The sequence below is a fragment of the Diadema setosum genome, chromosome 18, assembly GCF_964275005.1.
Source record: "Diadema setosum chromosome 18, eeDiaSeto1, whole genome shotgun sequence".
Lineage (NCBI taxonomy): Eukaryota > Metazoa > Echinodermata > Echinoidea > Diadematoida > Diadematidae > Diadema > Diadema setosum.
In genome coordinates this window covers 28,658,329-28,676,614 of record NC_092702.1, presented here as the reverse complement: position 1 = coordinate 28,676,614, position 18,286 = coordinate 28,658,329, and the positions used below count along the sequence as shown (strand labels likewise).

General features: G+C 38.6%; 1 protein-coding gene across 1 annotated transcript in view; it reads right to left on the bottom strand.

Annotated features, from left to right (window-relative positions):
* LOC140242068 (pleckstrin homology domain-containing family A member 1-like) overlaps nt 1–18,286 on the bottom strand; it is a 98,580-nt gene that overhangs the window by 49,355 nt on the left and 30,939 nt on the right. Inside the window, exons 3-4 of the mRNA XM_072321829.1 lie at nt 14,372–14,431; nt 4,614–4,659 (exon numbers count right to left, since the gene is read on the bottom strand). Of these exons, the coding sequence (XP_072177930.1) occupies nt 4,614–4,659; nt 14,372–14,431 (106 nt within the window). The remainder of the gene's footprint in view (nt 1–4,613; nt 4,660–14,371; nt 14,432–18,286) is intronic.

Here is an 18,286-nt window from a genome sequence, read left to right as displayed (position 1 = left end):
CTATTAAAGGGGGAAAAAAGCATACATGGGGCCCGTTTCATAAAGATTGAGCATAAGTTGCAATAAATCGCAAATTGTGTTTCATAAACAACTTTGTGATTAATCACAAGTAATGCTCAATCTACTGTAAGTTACGCATGATTATTTGTTTTTAATTAAGCGTATATTTATGAAACGGGACTTATGCTCAATATTGAACTTGCACTCGATTCAGTGAGTTACGCTCAATAAATCAAGCGTAAGAGCAACTGCAACTCTTTATGAAAGCATACCAGGTATGAAAGTATTTACTAGTAGTTTTGGTCAAAAATTCTGCATCCGGAGACTGCACAATCACACCCCTATTAAAACTACACAAGAGAAATTCAAATTCAAAATGAGTCAAAACTTACTCTGAAGCATGTGAGGAAATTGAAATCAAGTAAAATTTGCATCCTTAGAGTGACATGTATACTGGGCTTTCATGAACACAATCATCAGTAATGGTTTTGATTTGATACAGTTGCTTCTGTAATGAACTTACTACAAATATTCATGTGATAATACGAACACAAAGTTTATTTGTGCCACAAAATGACATGGAATAAACTGAGTTATAAATTTATTGGACAGAAATATAAGAAACATTTAAAAGAAAGTCACTCTTCAAAGAGTGTGCCATTTGGTTGAAAGTTGGCAGAGAACTATACCAAATGGCATCATAAACATAGCCATTCAACTTTTCAGACCACAGTGTGATTTTTTGAACTTGCAGAAAGTATGCATGACAGATTGATCCTAGTAAAAGTATTTGCTGGAATAATGAATATTTTGACCATCTAATTAATCTCCTGACTTTTAAATCTATAGGTCAAGCTCAACTGCCTTCAATCACCCTAAATACTCACTGCATGACCCGGAAAAGACTTTAAGCTATATTCATCAAAATGTTTCTCCCTCACATATCTCATATAAAATAATAAAAATAAACCTATTCAACCATGCATTTGTCTACTTCATGAGGGAATATTCACACAATAACTGCAAATTAAAACATTACTACTATGTGAGGGAAAATTCACACTGCGAATTGAAACATATTTACTCTGTGAATAAATACCCAACTTATTGAAACCAGACGAGGCCAAGTACTTGAACATGAATTTTTCTCACTTTTTCTCACTTTTCATCAAATGCTATATGTTTTCTATGTGGTAAAACTGAAACCACATAGACCTGTGACTCATTAAAAAGAAAGTGACTAGCATCATTCTCAATCCTTAGTGTACACGCCAGGGAAACCTTTAACCCAACATCCCCACACTTAAATCAGTGTTGAGATTCCTTGTCATATATCAACACTGTAAGTTTGATATTCATTAAACACCCTCATGGCTCATTTTTCATTCTCACTGTATTGTAGAGGTTAATGCTCTGGAACCCTAATAGTAAAGAGGTCCCTACGTCAGGTCCTGCACTGTATGGGTGCTTCTCAGCACTCTTCTTAACCCATTGAGGACAAGTCCTAAGTATACTCGGGCAGGTGTCTATGGGATATGGGTGTTGCAGCAAAGTCAGCCCGTCGTCAAAGGGTTAACTGTACTGTACCATACCATACCAGCACAATAGGAGCACTAGAACGCTCCCAATTGTACCATACTGTGCCATATTAAGCCAAAATTAGACCACTTAAGGCCGTGTCACACCTTTCCGGGCAAGCCTTGCGTGCGACTTGCAAAGAACAATTTTTACTACCCGGAGGTCCCGGGAATGAGCCGCACATGTAAGTACCTAGCACGTATCTCACCCGTAGTCAACCGGAGGTGTGCACTCAAATCTTTTTACCCGCAACCATGTTTAGGCCCTGTCACACCTTTCCGGGCATGCTACACAGGTTTGTTGCGTGAAGGGATTTTCCAGCATACCGGCAATTTCTGAGGGCGAACAAGGATTTGGGCGAGTCAGTGCATGTGTCTTACTTGCTGGACACGTTCTACTTAAATTCAACTTGCGGGTATACTGTGTGACCTTTGTACCAGTCGGGTGGGGACTGACAACTCAGTGAAGGAATTCTTCTGAAGGAATGGCAAAGTCCCACGGAATGTCATTACCTTGGCTGCATACGGGGACTGCGAAGTACCTTCGTCGGAGTTGCCTGCGACGTGCTGCCGCTAAGGGCCTCCTACTGGCGTTCTGCGTGGACCTCTCCGGCTCTCCGCGGTTCACCCGGAAAAAGTTTTGGTCATGCTCAAAACTTGGTTGCGGTTAAATCGGACTTGTGGGACCACCTCCAGGCAACTACAGGCGAGATACGCGCTAGGTACTGTCAGGTGCGGACCAACTGCAGAGAGCTCCGGGTAGCAAATTTGTTTCCCCGCAAGTCAAGTCGCAAAACTTCCCCAGATACGGTATGACAAGGCCTTGAGCATGCTCAAAACTTGTTCTGAGTAAGTCATGGGGGTTCGCTCACAGAGGTACACGCAGAACACCAGTAGGAGACCCTTACCGGCAGCACCTCGCAGGCAACTCCAATGCAGGTACTTCTCAGTATCCATAAGTCACTCGTAACAGAAAACGGATCGGTTTCAAAGCTGTCACGCAGGTCACACAGAATGCACGCAAGTAGAAGCTAAGTAAGTAGCACGCGTCTAGTAGGTAAGAAACAAGTGCGAAAATTGCAAACATTCTTGTTCGCCCGTGAAAAATCTTCTACCTGCTGGAAACTACCTCCTCGCCACAAGCCTGCGTAGCTTGCCCGGAAAGGTGTGACACGGCCTTTACCAATGTGCTCCAAGAGCATTCTGTACCATGCCATACCATGCCAGAGAGCATCAAGTGGTCCAAAGGGTCTAGGGCAATTACCCCCTGGGCAATTACCCCCTGGGCAATTACCCCCTGGGCAATTACCCCGGACCATTCCCCTGACCTTTACCCCAATCCTAATCCTGAACCAAATCCTAAACCTAACCCTAATCTTTACTCTAACCTTATCACTAACCAGTATTTAGCCCGGCGGGTCTAAAAGTGTACCACACCACAAGTTGTCAGAAGAAGAATGTGCATAACATGCATTATGTCATAATACAGGTAGAGTTGATTCTCTTTGAAAGGGACACCTGTATGTAGCATAGGCACGCAAAGTGAATATGTGCATGGGTTGCTACAAAACATTTGACCCTTCTGACTCCAGTCCATAAATAGCTCATGAGGTACACTACAACTTGTATCTCCACAGAGCCTCAAACACTACCAATCTGGCATGGTACGGTAAGGTATGGCATAGTTTGGTTTAATTCAGTTCATTTTTTAGTACTCAAAGCAGCCTATGTGGCATACATATGTGGCACACAGTCTTGGACAAAATGTTTTATCCATCACACTATTCCTTCAACACAGGGGAAAAAAGAGGTACCAGTACCTGACAATATTGGGGTAAGCAGGGTGTTGTCAAAGAATCACGTCACCTCTGAAAAAGCTACCCTTGGTAAATATATAACCAAATAACCAAATCATCATTGTTATTATCCTTGCAATCTTTATCATTGTTTTGATGGGTTTTTTTTTTAAATGATCATTATAATCATGATAACAATGATGATGATGATGCAGATGATGACAATGATTGCGATTATGTTTGAATTATCATCAGTGTCATCATTGTTGATATATCCATCATCATTACAAACCTCCCTCACTCCCTCAAATACTGAACGGGTTCACATCTGCATGAGATTTCAGGATAATTATCACATATTTTCAGGTCTTTTTTTAAAGGTAGGGGATACCTTCTACAGACCTCCCAAAATGCACCAAAACATTAAATATGAACCTCAGGGGACTTGTTTAGACCACTGCTGAGAAATTTGGAAGTCAACAGTTATCTACAACTTTGAATAATGCACAAAACTCAACTACTCAGTAGTTCTGTGTGTCAGCCACACTTAAGCCTTTTTGTTGCAGTCTTCTGTATTTTTTATCTATAAACACAAATCTAAAAGTATAAGAGCTGATATAATAACATATAGAGTGTGTGGCAAGAATGTATATAGAAATGTTTGTAAGTTTTGATGAACTTTCTTCACAAAATATACATGATGGACACACATGCAGTGCATGGGTCTGCAAAGGTAGCCTAGTAATGTACTGGAATTTACGGTGAGCCCCGAAAAAAATTCAATTCAAAATCTAACGGTCAATAAAAATGTACTAAATGTTACCTTCCACTTTCAATACTTTATGGGAGTTTCTAAAATGATACTCTCTTCAACATACCACTGTATTTATACAACTCTTCATTTGAGGCATGCAAATGGGATTCCCTACCTTTAAAGAATGACTACAGTATACTTGTAACTTTAGATAAGCAATAAACCATATACTTTTCTTAACATCTGAGCACATGCTTGTTTTGGTTATTTGTGTGTCTTTGTCTGACAGAATGAGTAAAAATAAAATGTCAGATTGAATGACATTTCATGTATCAAAATAACAGTTGTATGTGAATAACTTGTTGACAGCCAGTGAAAAAAAAAATACAGATGCTACAAAATGTGCTAAACATACTTAATGTTGAATTAAAAATATACACAGATGCATGGCATTTAGATAATCAAACATGAAAGAAGATAACTTACCAAAGCAGTATTCTACCTTTGGTCTCTGTTTCTCAGCTACCCGTGCCTGATAAATTAGAATAAAAACAAAGGAGGGGGACCAAATGTTAGACACAGACTGACTGTTGTACTTGTCCAGCAAAGGGGTTAAACCATGAATAAAAAGGAAAACTTAGCAGGTGTACACAATTGGAGAAACTGGTATGACTATGAGGTATGAGTTTGGAGTCACACTACAACCAACATTGTATTGCTCATTTGCTTCTACTTTCCTAAATTGCGAGGTTTGAACTATTATGATATCACCATTCATAATGACAGTGAAAAATGAAGGCTTGCAATGCAAAGGTTGCTCGAAACTGTACGAATTAAAAACCTGTACCAGTAACACTGCAGAAAAATGCCACACCGAGTTACATTTTGTAATGCTCCATAAAGTTTTCCGTTGTCATCCACAAGCGGTATCCCTCAGAGAAACATCACAATTTTTGTCAGGTGACATTTTGATCTTACATTGTGATCACTCCCTGTGACTGCATGCAGGCCTAATGTAATAAAACTGACCTGGAAAGTGTAGGGATCTATGCTTCTCTTTATATGTTTGCCCTGGAATGTACCCTTGCAGTCAAAAGAGAGACCTGACCAATCCCAAAATGAGGGGAAACCACAGATGCACAAACACACATGCCTATTGTAGCCATTACATTGGTTTCACATATATGTTTGTATGTAGCACATACACACGAGTTGATAAAAAGGATATGGATTATAGAGCTATTCTTTTCTTCTCTACATTCCTTGGCTGTGCTCTACTTCTCCTTCCAAAGAAATTAGAACTAGAGAAGCACTCTGAGAGCACAGACCTCCGCCAAGCATGCAGCTCATTTTCACCACTGATCTTGTTCTTCCATAGAGATATCAGTAATTTCCACCCATTCGTACTTATAGCATTGTGTGCTGAAAGTCGCCTGATTTCCCAATATAGAAGCCTTTGTTACATCATAAACCCTCAGATGCACAGCGCGCCTCGCCCTAGCAGAAACTAGAGCACGCACTTTAGTGCGCGCATGCAAACCTCAAATGCGCGCAGCCTGAACTCCCAAGTTCATTGACCCTACCTGCCAAAAAATAAAAAATCCTTCATAAATTCCCCAAAAATTCTCAGATCACTACCAAAATTTAATCATCTGTTACTTGTATCATTCTAAACCTTTCCTGCAAGTTTCATCCAAATCCGTTTACTACTTTTTGAGTTATTTTGCACACGGACAAACTAACTAACAAACAAACGAACAAACCTACGGTAACAAAAACATTACCTCCTCCCTTGGCAGAGGTAATAAGGGGTGGGGAGCTGACAAGGCACCAATGAGCTGAACAATCTATATCTGGGAAGATACCTGTACAACAATTCTAATATGCATGTGCTCTAGCTAGCAAGGGGCAGAAAGGGTTTTTCATATTATGATTTTACTGACTAATGTAAAATCTACAATACTTAACAAGTTATATGATTTTCATTTCTTTTGAAATAATCATACATTTTAAAAATTCAATCATCAAGTTTATGCAACTATATTTATAAGTTATCAATTTTTGTATGACTTGTATAACCTCTTTCTCTATATCTTTACAATTTTTTTTTTATATGGATAATACACAAACCAACAAACAAACATGTGAGGAATGTAATAGAAATATACATTTGCAAAAATAAAACAAACAAACCATTTGTTATAAGACTAGATGCATTCTAAGAACACAAACATTCATCCAGTTCAAGTGTATAGGCAAAGAAAGAAATGCCACAGAAATATTCAAAAAAAAAAATCTACTTGACCGAGGTAACGTAGATGTACTAAAAACTTTCAAACAAGTGTCAGATGAACAGAACGACACCTCCTCTACCCCAACAGAAAACGACAGCTGCTCAGACAAAGAGTGCTCTTTGAGGGACACACAAAGGCTTTTAAGCTAGCAATGAAAGGTGCTTTATAAATACTGGTAAGATACTATATATGCTATATATTTACTGAGTCAATTTTTTCACAAATCAAAACTTCCAAACAGAATCCGAAAGTTGTTAAATTCACGATTGTGGAGTATAGTAATGGAGGGAGAAATGTACGTTTTACAGTTAAAATTTTCCTGTATTTTTGAATTTGCAATTAGCACCTGACTTACAAAATTCATGAAAATAAAAGCCCCCCCCCCCCCCCCAATAAAATATGTCATCACTGGGGTGACAAGACCTTGTATCACAAATTTTGGTGACAACCATTTTTGGGATTAATCATCAGATAATCAGTTAAGTGATGTTCCGCCCAAATCTTGGCACCCCCAAAAATGAAGCCACCACAGCATGCCAGAGAAAAGATGATCCATTTGTTATAGTGTTTAATTTGGCTTCCTCGTTTTCTCGCTCTCTGTAACATTTGACATGTTTGAGATATGAGGTTTTGTTGTCCCAACAGTGAAATGACTTATACAGTAAAAGTAAAGGCTCATACCCCCTTCTCCCCCTACCCACAAACAAAAAAGAAAAGAAAGTGACTTATGGAAGAAAATCATGGCCTACTTGGATTCACTGTCTTTACATGGCTTATGTCCTGTCCCTGTAATTGTGCCCTCTACACCCCTTTACATTCTTTGACAGCTGATGTGATGATATATCAACTCTGACTAGTCTACTGTAAGGGGCTTCAGAAGAGGCAGACTTTAAGAGAGGCAGTCATTTAGAAATGACAGAAATTAGAAGAAAAAAAAAAAGAAAGAGAGAAATCTTTCTAAATGACAGTTTCTAGCATTATAAAAACAAATGTGGTCATGGTAATTGTGCCCTCTACACCCCTTTACATTCCTTGACAGCTGATGTGATAATATATCAACTCTGACTAGTCTACTGTAAGGGGCTTCAGAAGAGGCAGTCATTTAGATATGACAGAAAGTAGAAAAAAGGAAAAATCTTTCTAACTGACAGTTTCTGTCATTATAAAAATATATGTATGGTCAGAATTATCATGCAATCTGTCGGATGTGATCATCTCAATTTTGAGATGTTATTAGAGGAAACCAAAACCCAAAGAGAAATGTGGATTGAGTGAAAGCAGCAACTTTAGTAGAGCACATCAGTGAAAGTTTGAGGAAAATTGGACAATCAATGCAAAAGTTATGAATTTTAAAAGTTTTAGTGTTGAAACCACTGGATAAGGAGACTACTTGAGTTTATGACATCATGTGTGGACAACAATATAAAGAAAATTCAACATGCTTTCACTTTTCTAGGGTAATGAAAGAGCACTTGACTAACCGCTTTCAGAAAGCAGGGGGAATAATTACTACCCTTAACATATGTCAGTATCAAGTTGATGGAATGTGTAATTTTCATGAAAAATGAATTCTCTTTATATTTTCTTTGTATTGTTGTCCACACATGTCGTCATGAACTCTCTCAAAACTTTAAAATTGATAGCTTTTGCATCAATTGTCTGATTTTCCTCAAACTTTCACTGATACTGTGTTCTATTAATGTTGCTGCTTTCACTCAAGCCATATTGCTCTTTGGGTTTGGGTTTCCTTTATGAGAAATGTAGGAACAAACCACTGCAAACATTCTGATCTAACTTTATTCTCCTGTCTGTCTAATAGCACTGTAGGCCCTATACTACGAATTAATCACAATTTTTTGGAACAAATGAGCATAGGAATACATGATCAAAAAAAAAAAAAAGCAACCCAGCTTATATGAGTGCCAACAAAAGGCTGTCAGGTAAATACAGAATGCTTTTCATCATTAGAAGACAATAGCTATTGACAGATCCATTTGATATCGCAGATAGTTAAGTTTTTTTATGAATTGATAATCCCACACAATTATAATAAGAATATTAAATAAGATTGTCTAAAATGGTAATAATTGCCATATCATATAAATGAGGTAGGGAATAATGCACAATTAAACATGACTTCTTAATTCGCACAGATGTGAAATCCACAACGCTGCAGTCAGAACTGCCGTGGAGCCACTATTGTTGCAGATGTAGCGTATATGCGTTTGCATGTGAGCGTCTTTAATACTAGATGTATTCTAAGAACAAGTGGTATATCTGAGATCAGGAGGGCACTGTCAAAATAAATTGTGCAACTATTAGAGCCTCCTCAACACCAACCTAAAACACATTCATGACAGGAGACCGATAACATTATCATAAAGTCAAGATGACATTGGATCTGTGTTGAATAAATACTACTAACTAAAGAGAAAGAAATGATAATCTCCTCTATGTAGGCACAGCATGCTGACCAAGTACAAGGTTCACATGTGGGTATGTAAAGTCAAGCAATAGATACACAAACACATACAATTACTATGTAGACACTGCAAATCAGTTTTGTGTCTGTTGCACTTGTTAACAACAGAAGCAGCTCAGTGATATGAAGTATAAAGGCAAATAATATGAATTACACAGTCATAATCAATCAAAATTTCATATTTCTACAGAATAAATTACGATAGTAGTGAAAAGCTGACAAAGAAACCCTCTTCATAGGATACGTACATGAGCACAGGAAACTGTCTGCAGATCGCAATCCACAATCCAACGGGGAGAGCATGCAGAAACTGCCAATAATACTGAACTCAACCAGATTGAACTCCGAAAAATGGTGGAGAGTTGTCGTGTCAGCCTCTCCAATAAAAAAGAAAAAAAAAACCAACCCAAAGACTAGAAGAGAGACGAGAGCTGTGGGGGACACACACTGGGCGAGACAGGGACACGAAACAGCACTCGACTAACTCCTCCAACCGGAGGGGAAAGAGTGACAGCAGGCTTGGCAGATGCAAGATTGGATCGGGGGACGTGCGTACCTCGATGGCTTGACCCACTTAAGGGCTGCGGGGGAAAGAGTTCCCGGCGTATGAATCACGCGATCACGTGTGATTCACAGGCTTAGTGTGTTGTCATCACGTATTAACCAGACCCTAGGAGGAATACTACCCTTTCCCTTCTACCCCCTCTTCATTTTCCTACCTCTCTCTCCCCCTATCCCCCCCCCCCTCCTTCCATGCCCCAAGTAGAGGGAATTCCTCAAGATCTTCAAATTGCACCTTACCACTTCCATCACTCCTTCATTTTTCCCCCAACAATGAGGGTATCCACAAGATTTGGGCCATCCCACCCTCATTTTATTTGCCCATTTGATGTAATGACTTGATGATTTTACTTTTGCTTTCCTCCCCACCCCTTCCCCTTTTCGTCCCTCCCGTATCTCCTTCAAGATGAAGAGTTGTCCTCAAGACTGCCTCTCCATTCTCTGTTTGTCCTCCCCTTGCTGTGGGGATCAGGTTTTCTGCCCGTCCATTGTTCAAAGATCCAGAGACGTCATTTGTGTGCAATGCGTCTGGACGTCCCTGAGGCAGTTCGGCAGTGGCACGGCATAATACTCAAACTCCAGCTCGAGGCCATCCTGAGAGAATCGAATTGTTCTTGTGCCTCACTAGAGAAAGGCTCACAAGGCTTCAGATACAGCCAAGCAAGGTTGAAGACTCAAATATCAAATCACTATCACTTTTTTTTTTGGTATTGCCTTGTATTTGAGTCGCACTTCTACCTCAAAACTAAAATTAGCAAGAGATTGACCAAATGGATATCTCAGTAATCATAGATAGATACATTTGAGGATGGGGGGGGGGGGGGAAGAAGTGGAGTGGAGGTGAAGGAAATTCACAAAAACTATGAAAATCATGCAGGGGCTATGCAGCAACCAAGGCAGAACTGCTCTGACAGCCGAAGATGATGTTACATTCATCTGCAACACCCGGCAAGGGCTTAGTATTAAACCATCTGATAAGCCGACTCAGCCTTCGCATTGGATTTTAAGGGATCAGCAGCTAGGCTAGGGCAGTATATATATTCAATCTGAATAGTCTAGAATCTCAGATGCCGGCATCCATTCTTTGTCACCACTCTATTCTCACAGTTGCAAAGCAGGTGCATCACAGAAGATAGTTCACAGGGGTACTCTCCTGTGAGCAATGGCAAGACCCTTCAGACACGAATGCTCATTGACATATTAGATCAGTAAACCGTCAAAACTGGTTTTGATGGGAAGTTCAACAATTCTGTCGATTTCAAATGAAACAACTAATAGCAAGCTGAACAGGTGGAATATGTTACATGCCCCATGAGCAATATCATATTCCCTTCAAGAGCAAATAGGCATTACTCGGAAACCAAAACTTCTGCATTATACATTTACAAAGTTTCTGGTCCTAGTAAATATCATCCAAAATACACAAATTACTGCATACATTTCTGCATATACCTAGTTTCTGGTCCTTGTATTATCGTCCACAATACACAAATTACTGCTTATGAAATATTAGCACATGTATGTTTATTTTTGCCCTGGTATCATATTGCATAAAATAGGTACATATTTTGGCAATGCAAAATATTCTGCTTTTACAGTCTCAACTTTTATGTCAATGCCACAAATATTCACTTTACTTCACCTGGTACTTTGATAAATAAAACTTTCCAAGGTCTCTAGTTTACCTTCTACTTGATGCATTTTAGAATTATAAACATTGAATAAAGTATCAAAGCTGCACGCACAATCACACTATCCTTACTCTACACATATAACTAGAATTATCACTGAAGGTGATTAATACCCCCGCCCCTAGTGTTGCTTTATAGTATGTGATGTCATGAGGGCAATGACGTTAATACCAAATTTGTGCACTTGTCGAATTGGACACAGAATAATTTTGGTTTACTGTACAATTACAGAGTTGACAACGAGTATAAAACTTACAGCAAATGCAAACATGCTTTCCCCCAGCATCACTACACTTTAAGACCATCATACACACCAAATTTGACCTTCATAGCTTGAATGGTTTATTTTGATACAAAAACGGGTGGTTACCATGGGAACACATTTTCCTTAAACTAACACATTGGTGTCTTGCAAAACTACACTTCTAGATCATGATACATACTAAATTTGACTTTAATTGCTTGAATGATGGAAAAGTTATTAGATCTGCAAGGTTTTGGTAAAATTGTGGTTACCATGGCAACGGTTTGTGTGACAAACACAAAAATTATGTGTTCCACATCTATACCTCAGGGCCATAATGCCTACCAAATTTGGTTTCAATTGCTTGAAAACTGTGGAAGAAGTTCACTCCACAGGATTTTTTTTTTAATGCGGTTACCATGGCAACGCTTTGTCAAGTACAAACACAAAGAGTGTCTTGCATAACTACACCTATAGATCATCATAGATACCAATTTTGAAATTGATTGCTTAAATACTATGGAAGTTATTCAGTCCACAAGGTTTTGGTAAAATTATGGTTACCATGGCAACGCATTGTCCGACAAACACAAAAAACATGTCTTGCACATCTATACCTCAATATCATCATTTACCCTAAGTTTCATTTAAATTGCTTCAAAACTGTAGGAGGAGTTCGCGACGCAAGATTTTGCAACAGACCGACCGACCGACCGCCCGACCAACATCACGGTGATTCCTATATACCCCCTTCACACTATGTGTGGCGGGGGTATAATATACAAATAATGACTGCTATGAGGGGCACAGCTAAAATTATGGGCCCAAGGTGATGTGAAAACCGTAACTATGCCCGAAGCGAAGCTGAGGGCATGGTTATGGTTTTCACATCACCGAGGGCCTACATAATTTTAACTGTGCCCCGAATATCAAGCAGTCATTATTTGTTTTATATACTGAAAATATAGATTTCGAAATATAGATACCGAAAATATAGATTCTAGTCTCTTTTACAGCACTAGTAATCAATGCTGATCGACAGCGCGGCGGTCGTATCATTGGTGCGTACATGAGTGATCATCTATATGATTGTGTACAGTGTACAGGGTTGTACGCTCTTTGGTTGCGACTGTCTCCAAACGTATGTTACAGGGCACAGTGACCGCTAGTCTCTTTTACAGCACGCTGATCGAATGCGCGGCGGTCGTATCATTGGTGCGTACATATGAGCGATCTATGTGTACGGTGTCGCGACTGTCTCCAAACCTATTTACAGGGCACAGCTGATATACTGTGCCCCGGTGCCGGGCACAGTAAATCAAAAATGGGGCACAGCTATTTTCATGACTCTGCTTTTAACCAATCAGATGAGAGGATTCTATATGTGAGGTATATAATAAGACATGAAACTGTCATAGTCACAAGCCGTCCTTACTCTACACATTAAGAGAAGAAACTGTCACAGTCCCACTCATAGATGAAAAATGCATGAAGTTCCAGGGAACTTCCTGCATACTCTTGTGCAGGTGAGAACTAGGGTAGGGTCAAACAGACATGAGAACATCCCCGAGGAACAAACAAGCCATGGAAATGAAATGGCGATGCGGAGCTGGTGACTAAGCTATATGGATAAAGGCTTTGGTCGGTGACTGCACAAGACAGGAATACTGTCAAAAGCCAACAAAAGAAACACTCACGAGTCTCGCCAACATGATTATGGTATATTAAAAAAAAAGTGGTTCTGTAGAGTACATTCAATAATCACTTCATAACCCTTCTAAATACAACCAGTTGCTCAAACTTTCTTTAAACTGAAATCTACAGCAAGCAATTGTTCACTTTTGGCAAAGATTTGGGTCAGGCAAATTGAAAAATATTCCCTGATATTATCCTACATATTTGAGGACAGAGAATAAGAAATGAACTTGGGATGGAGAGTACAAATAAGCATACATTGGGCAAAAAGAAGCTAAAAGCTAAAGGTCATGCCAAATGCCATATAAACACTGATATGTACCTAGGGATATTGTTCGTTGGTATCAATTCTAAAACTTTCCATGTTTCAAACATTATCCTGTAGAGGAGACCGCATTTGTAGAAATGAAAAGCTTATAATGCGAACATCTTGCACAGCAACACCACCATTGGATCATTCTAAAATGTTAATTTTGATGTGCGCATCATGTCCAGATTTATTTTCAAGTCCCTGTGCTTTTTTTTTTCCTTTCTCATCACACAGGCTAATTTTAGATTTATCTGAGAGCAATGATACAGAAAGGAGAGTAAAAGAGGAAAATATATCACAGCATGTAATATAAAGTTGGTAAGTTGCGGTGAGCTTAGAATGTCAACAAACTTTAACCACCATGACAACATGTACTGCCAATGGGGCCTAGAAGGAAAATATGGTTAGTATAATGCTATACTAGATATGAGAAGAATCTACTTAAAAAAAAAAAAGACAATACAAATTCAACCCCACCTGCCTCCCCCTAGAAACTTTCTTTAGCTCATTTTCCTTTTTTCTTATGGGGGGGGGGGGGATCCTATCATTGATTTTCAAGGTCCACATTGTCGTTTTGACTGCAAGGAAAATCTCATAACACATCAGACGGCATATGTTCATCAAATAATTCTTGTATTAGCATGGTACACAATCCACTTGTATTAGCAATAATGCAGTGTCACATCACTGCTACAATATCTCACTAAACCTGAAATATGTTTGGAATAATGTCCACTGCATTCAAAACCTGTGCATTAATCCTGCACTTATGTTACCACGGTGACAAAAGAGTTTGTCTACGGGCTACCAATGCTTACAGTCATGCAACAGTAGATGTAAGCTAAAACATATAACATTGATGGACACAGAATTATCAGAAGAAGAGGAAATAAACACCTTATAACAAGGCATTCAGGTGAGAAAAACTTACCTATAATAAGATTGTCAACAACATAATTATACTTACATTCGAAATATTTGTTAGTTGAATATCCAGTATAGGCCTTCTCGCTGCTTCGGGTAGATTCTGAAAATGGGAGAAAAAAGAAACAGGAAAAATATTAGAAAGAGCAATGTTGTTCACAATTTCATGCAAGGCTTTGAAATAATCTTTAAAAAGAAAAAGATTGAAAATGCCCTAGATTTGTGCACTTATAAACTCAGTTACGCTTACAAATTCAGGAGTATTAGAGAGATACAAACTTCATGGAAACACACCAATTAAAGTTTCTCTCCCGCTGAAGAATGAGAGTGAGAGAGATCAGTATGCTGTGATATGTCACGAATGCCAATTCTGTCACCTCCTCCTAGTCTCCCTCCTCCCCCCCCCCCCCCCCCCCCCCATGGAAGCACAGGACACAAAGGACTGTCGACATTACGCATGTAGTGACGTGAGGGACAGCGGTGGGTTAAGGTACGCCGGGCACACGAGGGCCCTCTTCATTGCATGGCGAACATGACACACTGACTACAACGACAACAAATCATGATACTGATGTCACGCTTGACTCATGTTCCTCCTCTTGGCCAACCTCCAAGTCACCGGGCAAGCTTTACCGACCTCCCCTCCTTGAACCCCTTGGCGAATTGGGACCTCTCATCTGCACACGGCTGAGTGGATCGATGAATACAAACCTCCAATTTTCATGCAAGAATTTCGTACCGACAGTCCTTCCAGCGGCAATAGTCTTATTCACACAGATAAAATAGCAGGATGTCAATTGCAATCCAAATACACAGATATTTTCCCCCCATTCAGATGGACAGAAATATCCTAATTGCTGATCGCAATAATTTGTCGACCAAAGTACGAACGCCCAAAATCTGCAGAAATGGTGACCCTTGCCAATTTGTCCGTGCACTGCAGTGATGCCTGTTTTGAATGATGGTACGAAAAAGATCCTGAGATTTTCTGCTCCAGTGTTCACACACGCATCCCGGTGCAAATTATCACACCATTTCTCAAATTACTATGAAAACAATGAAATAATTGCAAAATTTCTTGGGATTTGGATCACCATGCTAATTACACTATTGAGTGGGGGTTTTTTTATGCCCTCACAGGCAAAATTTCTAGAACTGTATCCTGCTAATCTGCCTTAGTCTGAGTCCCACTAATGTTGATAACTGCAAGTGAGAATATTTTCATCAAGAAAACACAAGTGGCTCAAGAAACAATTCTCCTATACTGTAGTCGAAGAAGTCAAGCTGTCATCGAAGCATACTTCTGCCACCTCTTAATGTGGCTGGGAAGTGTCATCGCTAATCTCAAACAGCAAGTAAACATTCTACCTAAAGTAACAATTCAATTCAATTTTCAATTCAATTCAATTTATTCATTTCATAAAATCACATTCAAAATATTTACATAGATGTGAGTCAAAGGAGGAAATCACGCAACAGCCTAGGGCTTGGAAATGGAGATGTCCTTTACAATGTAGTTTAAAATCACAGTTTTGAATGAAACATATATTTATAAATATATATATATATATATATATATATATATATATATATATATATATATATATAAATGTACTTAACGCAGAACTTTAATTAGAGGCCGTTACAAAATCAACAATACATTATGATAGAAACAGGAAACAGGAAACAAAACAACGACTAAACTAAGACAATATAATACAATACACAAATGTTCAAATGCCAAAAAAGCACACACATGCTTGCTTATATATGGTACTACATAACAATACAGGGTATTTATAATGCGCCAATTCCACATGACAAATGTGCTCAAGGCGCAGTAGAAAAAGTGAGTTTTACACAAACATGCATATGAAGATGAATGCCACAATGATGATGGAGAAAAAAAAAATCATAACATACAATTCTACTGAAAAATGGTTACGAACAAATGAGTCTTGAGGGCAACTTTAAAGGAGTCGACAATTTGAAATGTAACGGATAGCTTGAGGCAACTGATTCCACAGGTAAGGTCCAGCATGTGCAAATGACCGATCCCCCCATGATTTCTTCGTTTTTGGTACAACAAGCAATCTACAATCGGATGACCTTAAACATCTGGGAGGATTATAAAATGTCAGCAAATTAACATTGTACTCTGGGGCAGATCCGTGTATGCAATGAAAAACAAACAGTAATAATTTAAACACAATGCGAGATTCAATGGGTAACCAATGCAATGAGGACAAAACAGGGGTAATGTGAGTATTTCTTCTGGACAGGGTAACAATACGAGCTGCTGAATTTTGCAATTTTTGTAACCATGAAAGTTGAGATTGTGGTAGCTGAAATAGGAGTGCATAACCAAAGTCAAGTCGGGACGATATAAGAGCATGAACTATTTTTTCTGTGGCTGAATGAGTTGAATACTTGCGAATAATGCCCAAATTGCGTAACTGATACCTCACAGATTTACAGACAGCAGAAATCTGAACAGACATGGACATTGTAGAATCAAATAATACTCCAAGATTTCTACACGATTTAGATGGAGCAATAACCACATCATTGTCAACCGTTAAAGAAGGAAGACTGACCTTGTCAAGTAGAACTTTGGAGCCAATAAATAACAGATAACATGTAAGTGACCAAATTTCTTTTGCAAAACATCAAATAATGTTGGCATAGGTTCTTTATTTTCAATACATAAACTTTTGATATAGAATAACCATGGTAAAGAAGATCAAGTTAACAAATATCCTGATGCTAAATAGACTAGTAGGCTACTCAAAGCCACCTGATACATGTAGGTGCTGACAGAACTGGGTCACAAAAAGATATTTAGTGATGAATGATCTTTTCTATTTTGCGTTCCTTTACTACATGCATCTTTTCCTTTTTTAATCTCAATGTACATTTGTTTATTTTAACAGTAAAATCATTTCAGAAATTTCTGCAATGCCTTCCATTTCTCATAAAAAATGTTGTTACTTACTAAAATCAAGTTGCAATCTCATTTGCTGCCAGTGAAATCAAACTCAATTAGTTCATTCTCTTCATCTTTACTTTTCATGTGGTGTGGTACTTTTTCTCCAATCCTGTCCCACTTGATTAGGCTAGAACTTTGAACATAAAAAATAAACTTGAAAATTATTATTATTTTTTTTTAAAGAAGATAATACCTACAATACACACAGTGTACAGGAAAATGTGTCTTGTACATATCAGAGTAGCTTGCCATTGGGGAAGAGTATAACTCAAAATAGTTTTGAACGCTAATGGACTAGAACACTCAGGCTGTATGAGTGAGCAGAGCAACTTTTGGTTCCTGCATCCACCACACATTACTTTCATCATGCCCTGGATCCATCAACGAACAACAATGAGAGCATCATATTGCCGAAGAGAAGACTCTCAATGAGATCACACATCGATGTTCTAGTTTCAGTTAGATGATAGAAGTGGTTATCGTACATGATTAAAGTGAAACATCACTCTGTCTTTGAGTTGACTTTACACAGTACACACACACACACACACACACACAAAATACTACCAACAGAACAGTTAGTTTGTATGAGTGTTGCAATCTGCATGTTCAGAATCACTTATAATTAACAGCCAATTGCTGTCCAAACTTGTGATCTACACGGCAATGGCAGAGAAGAACAAGGAAAGAAGGTCTTTGCAAATCAGGGACAAGGAATAGAGTTTTATAGAGTTCCACAGCACTGGCATCACTGGTATAATCAAAGTGGCTATAGTGCTTTACAAGTATTGATTCTCTTTATGATAAAATCATTAATAATCATATCTCAATATTCATCATATTTCCTTCATCACTAAAAAATACAGCAAGCACGACTACAGCATTTTTTTTAACCTATCATGTAGATGTGTATGTTTACTGGTTTAATCATGTGAGTTTACTATGATATGATCCTTTTGACAAGCTATT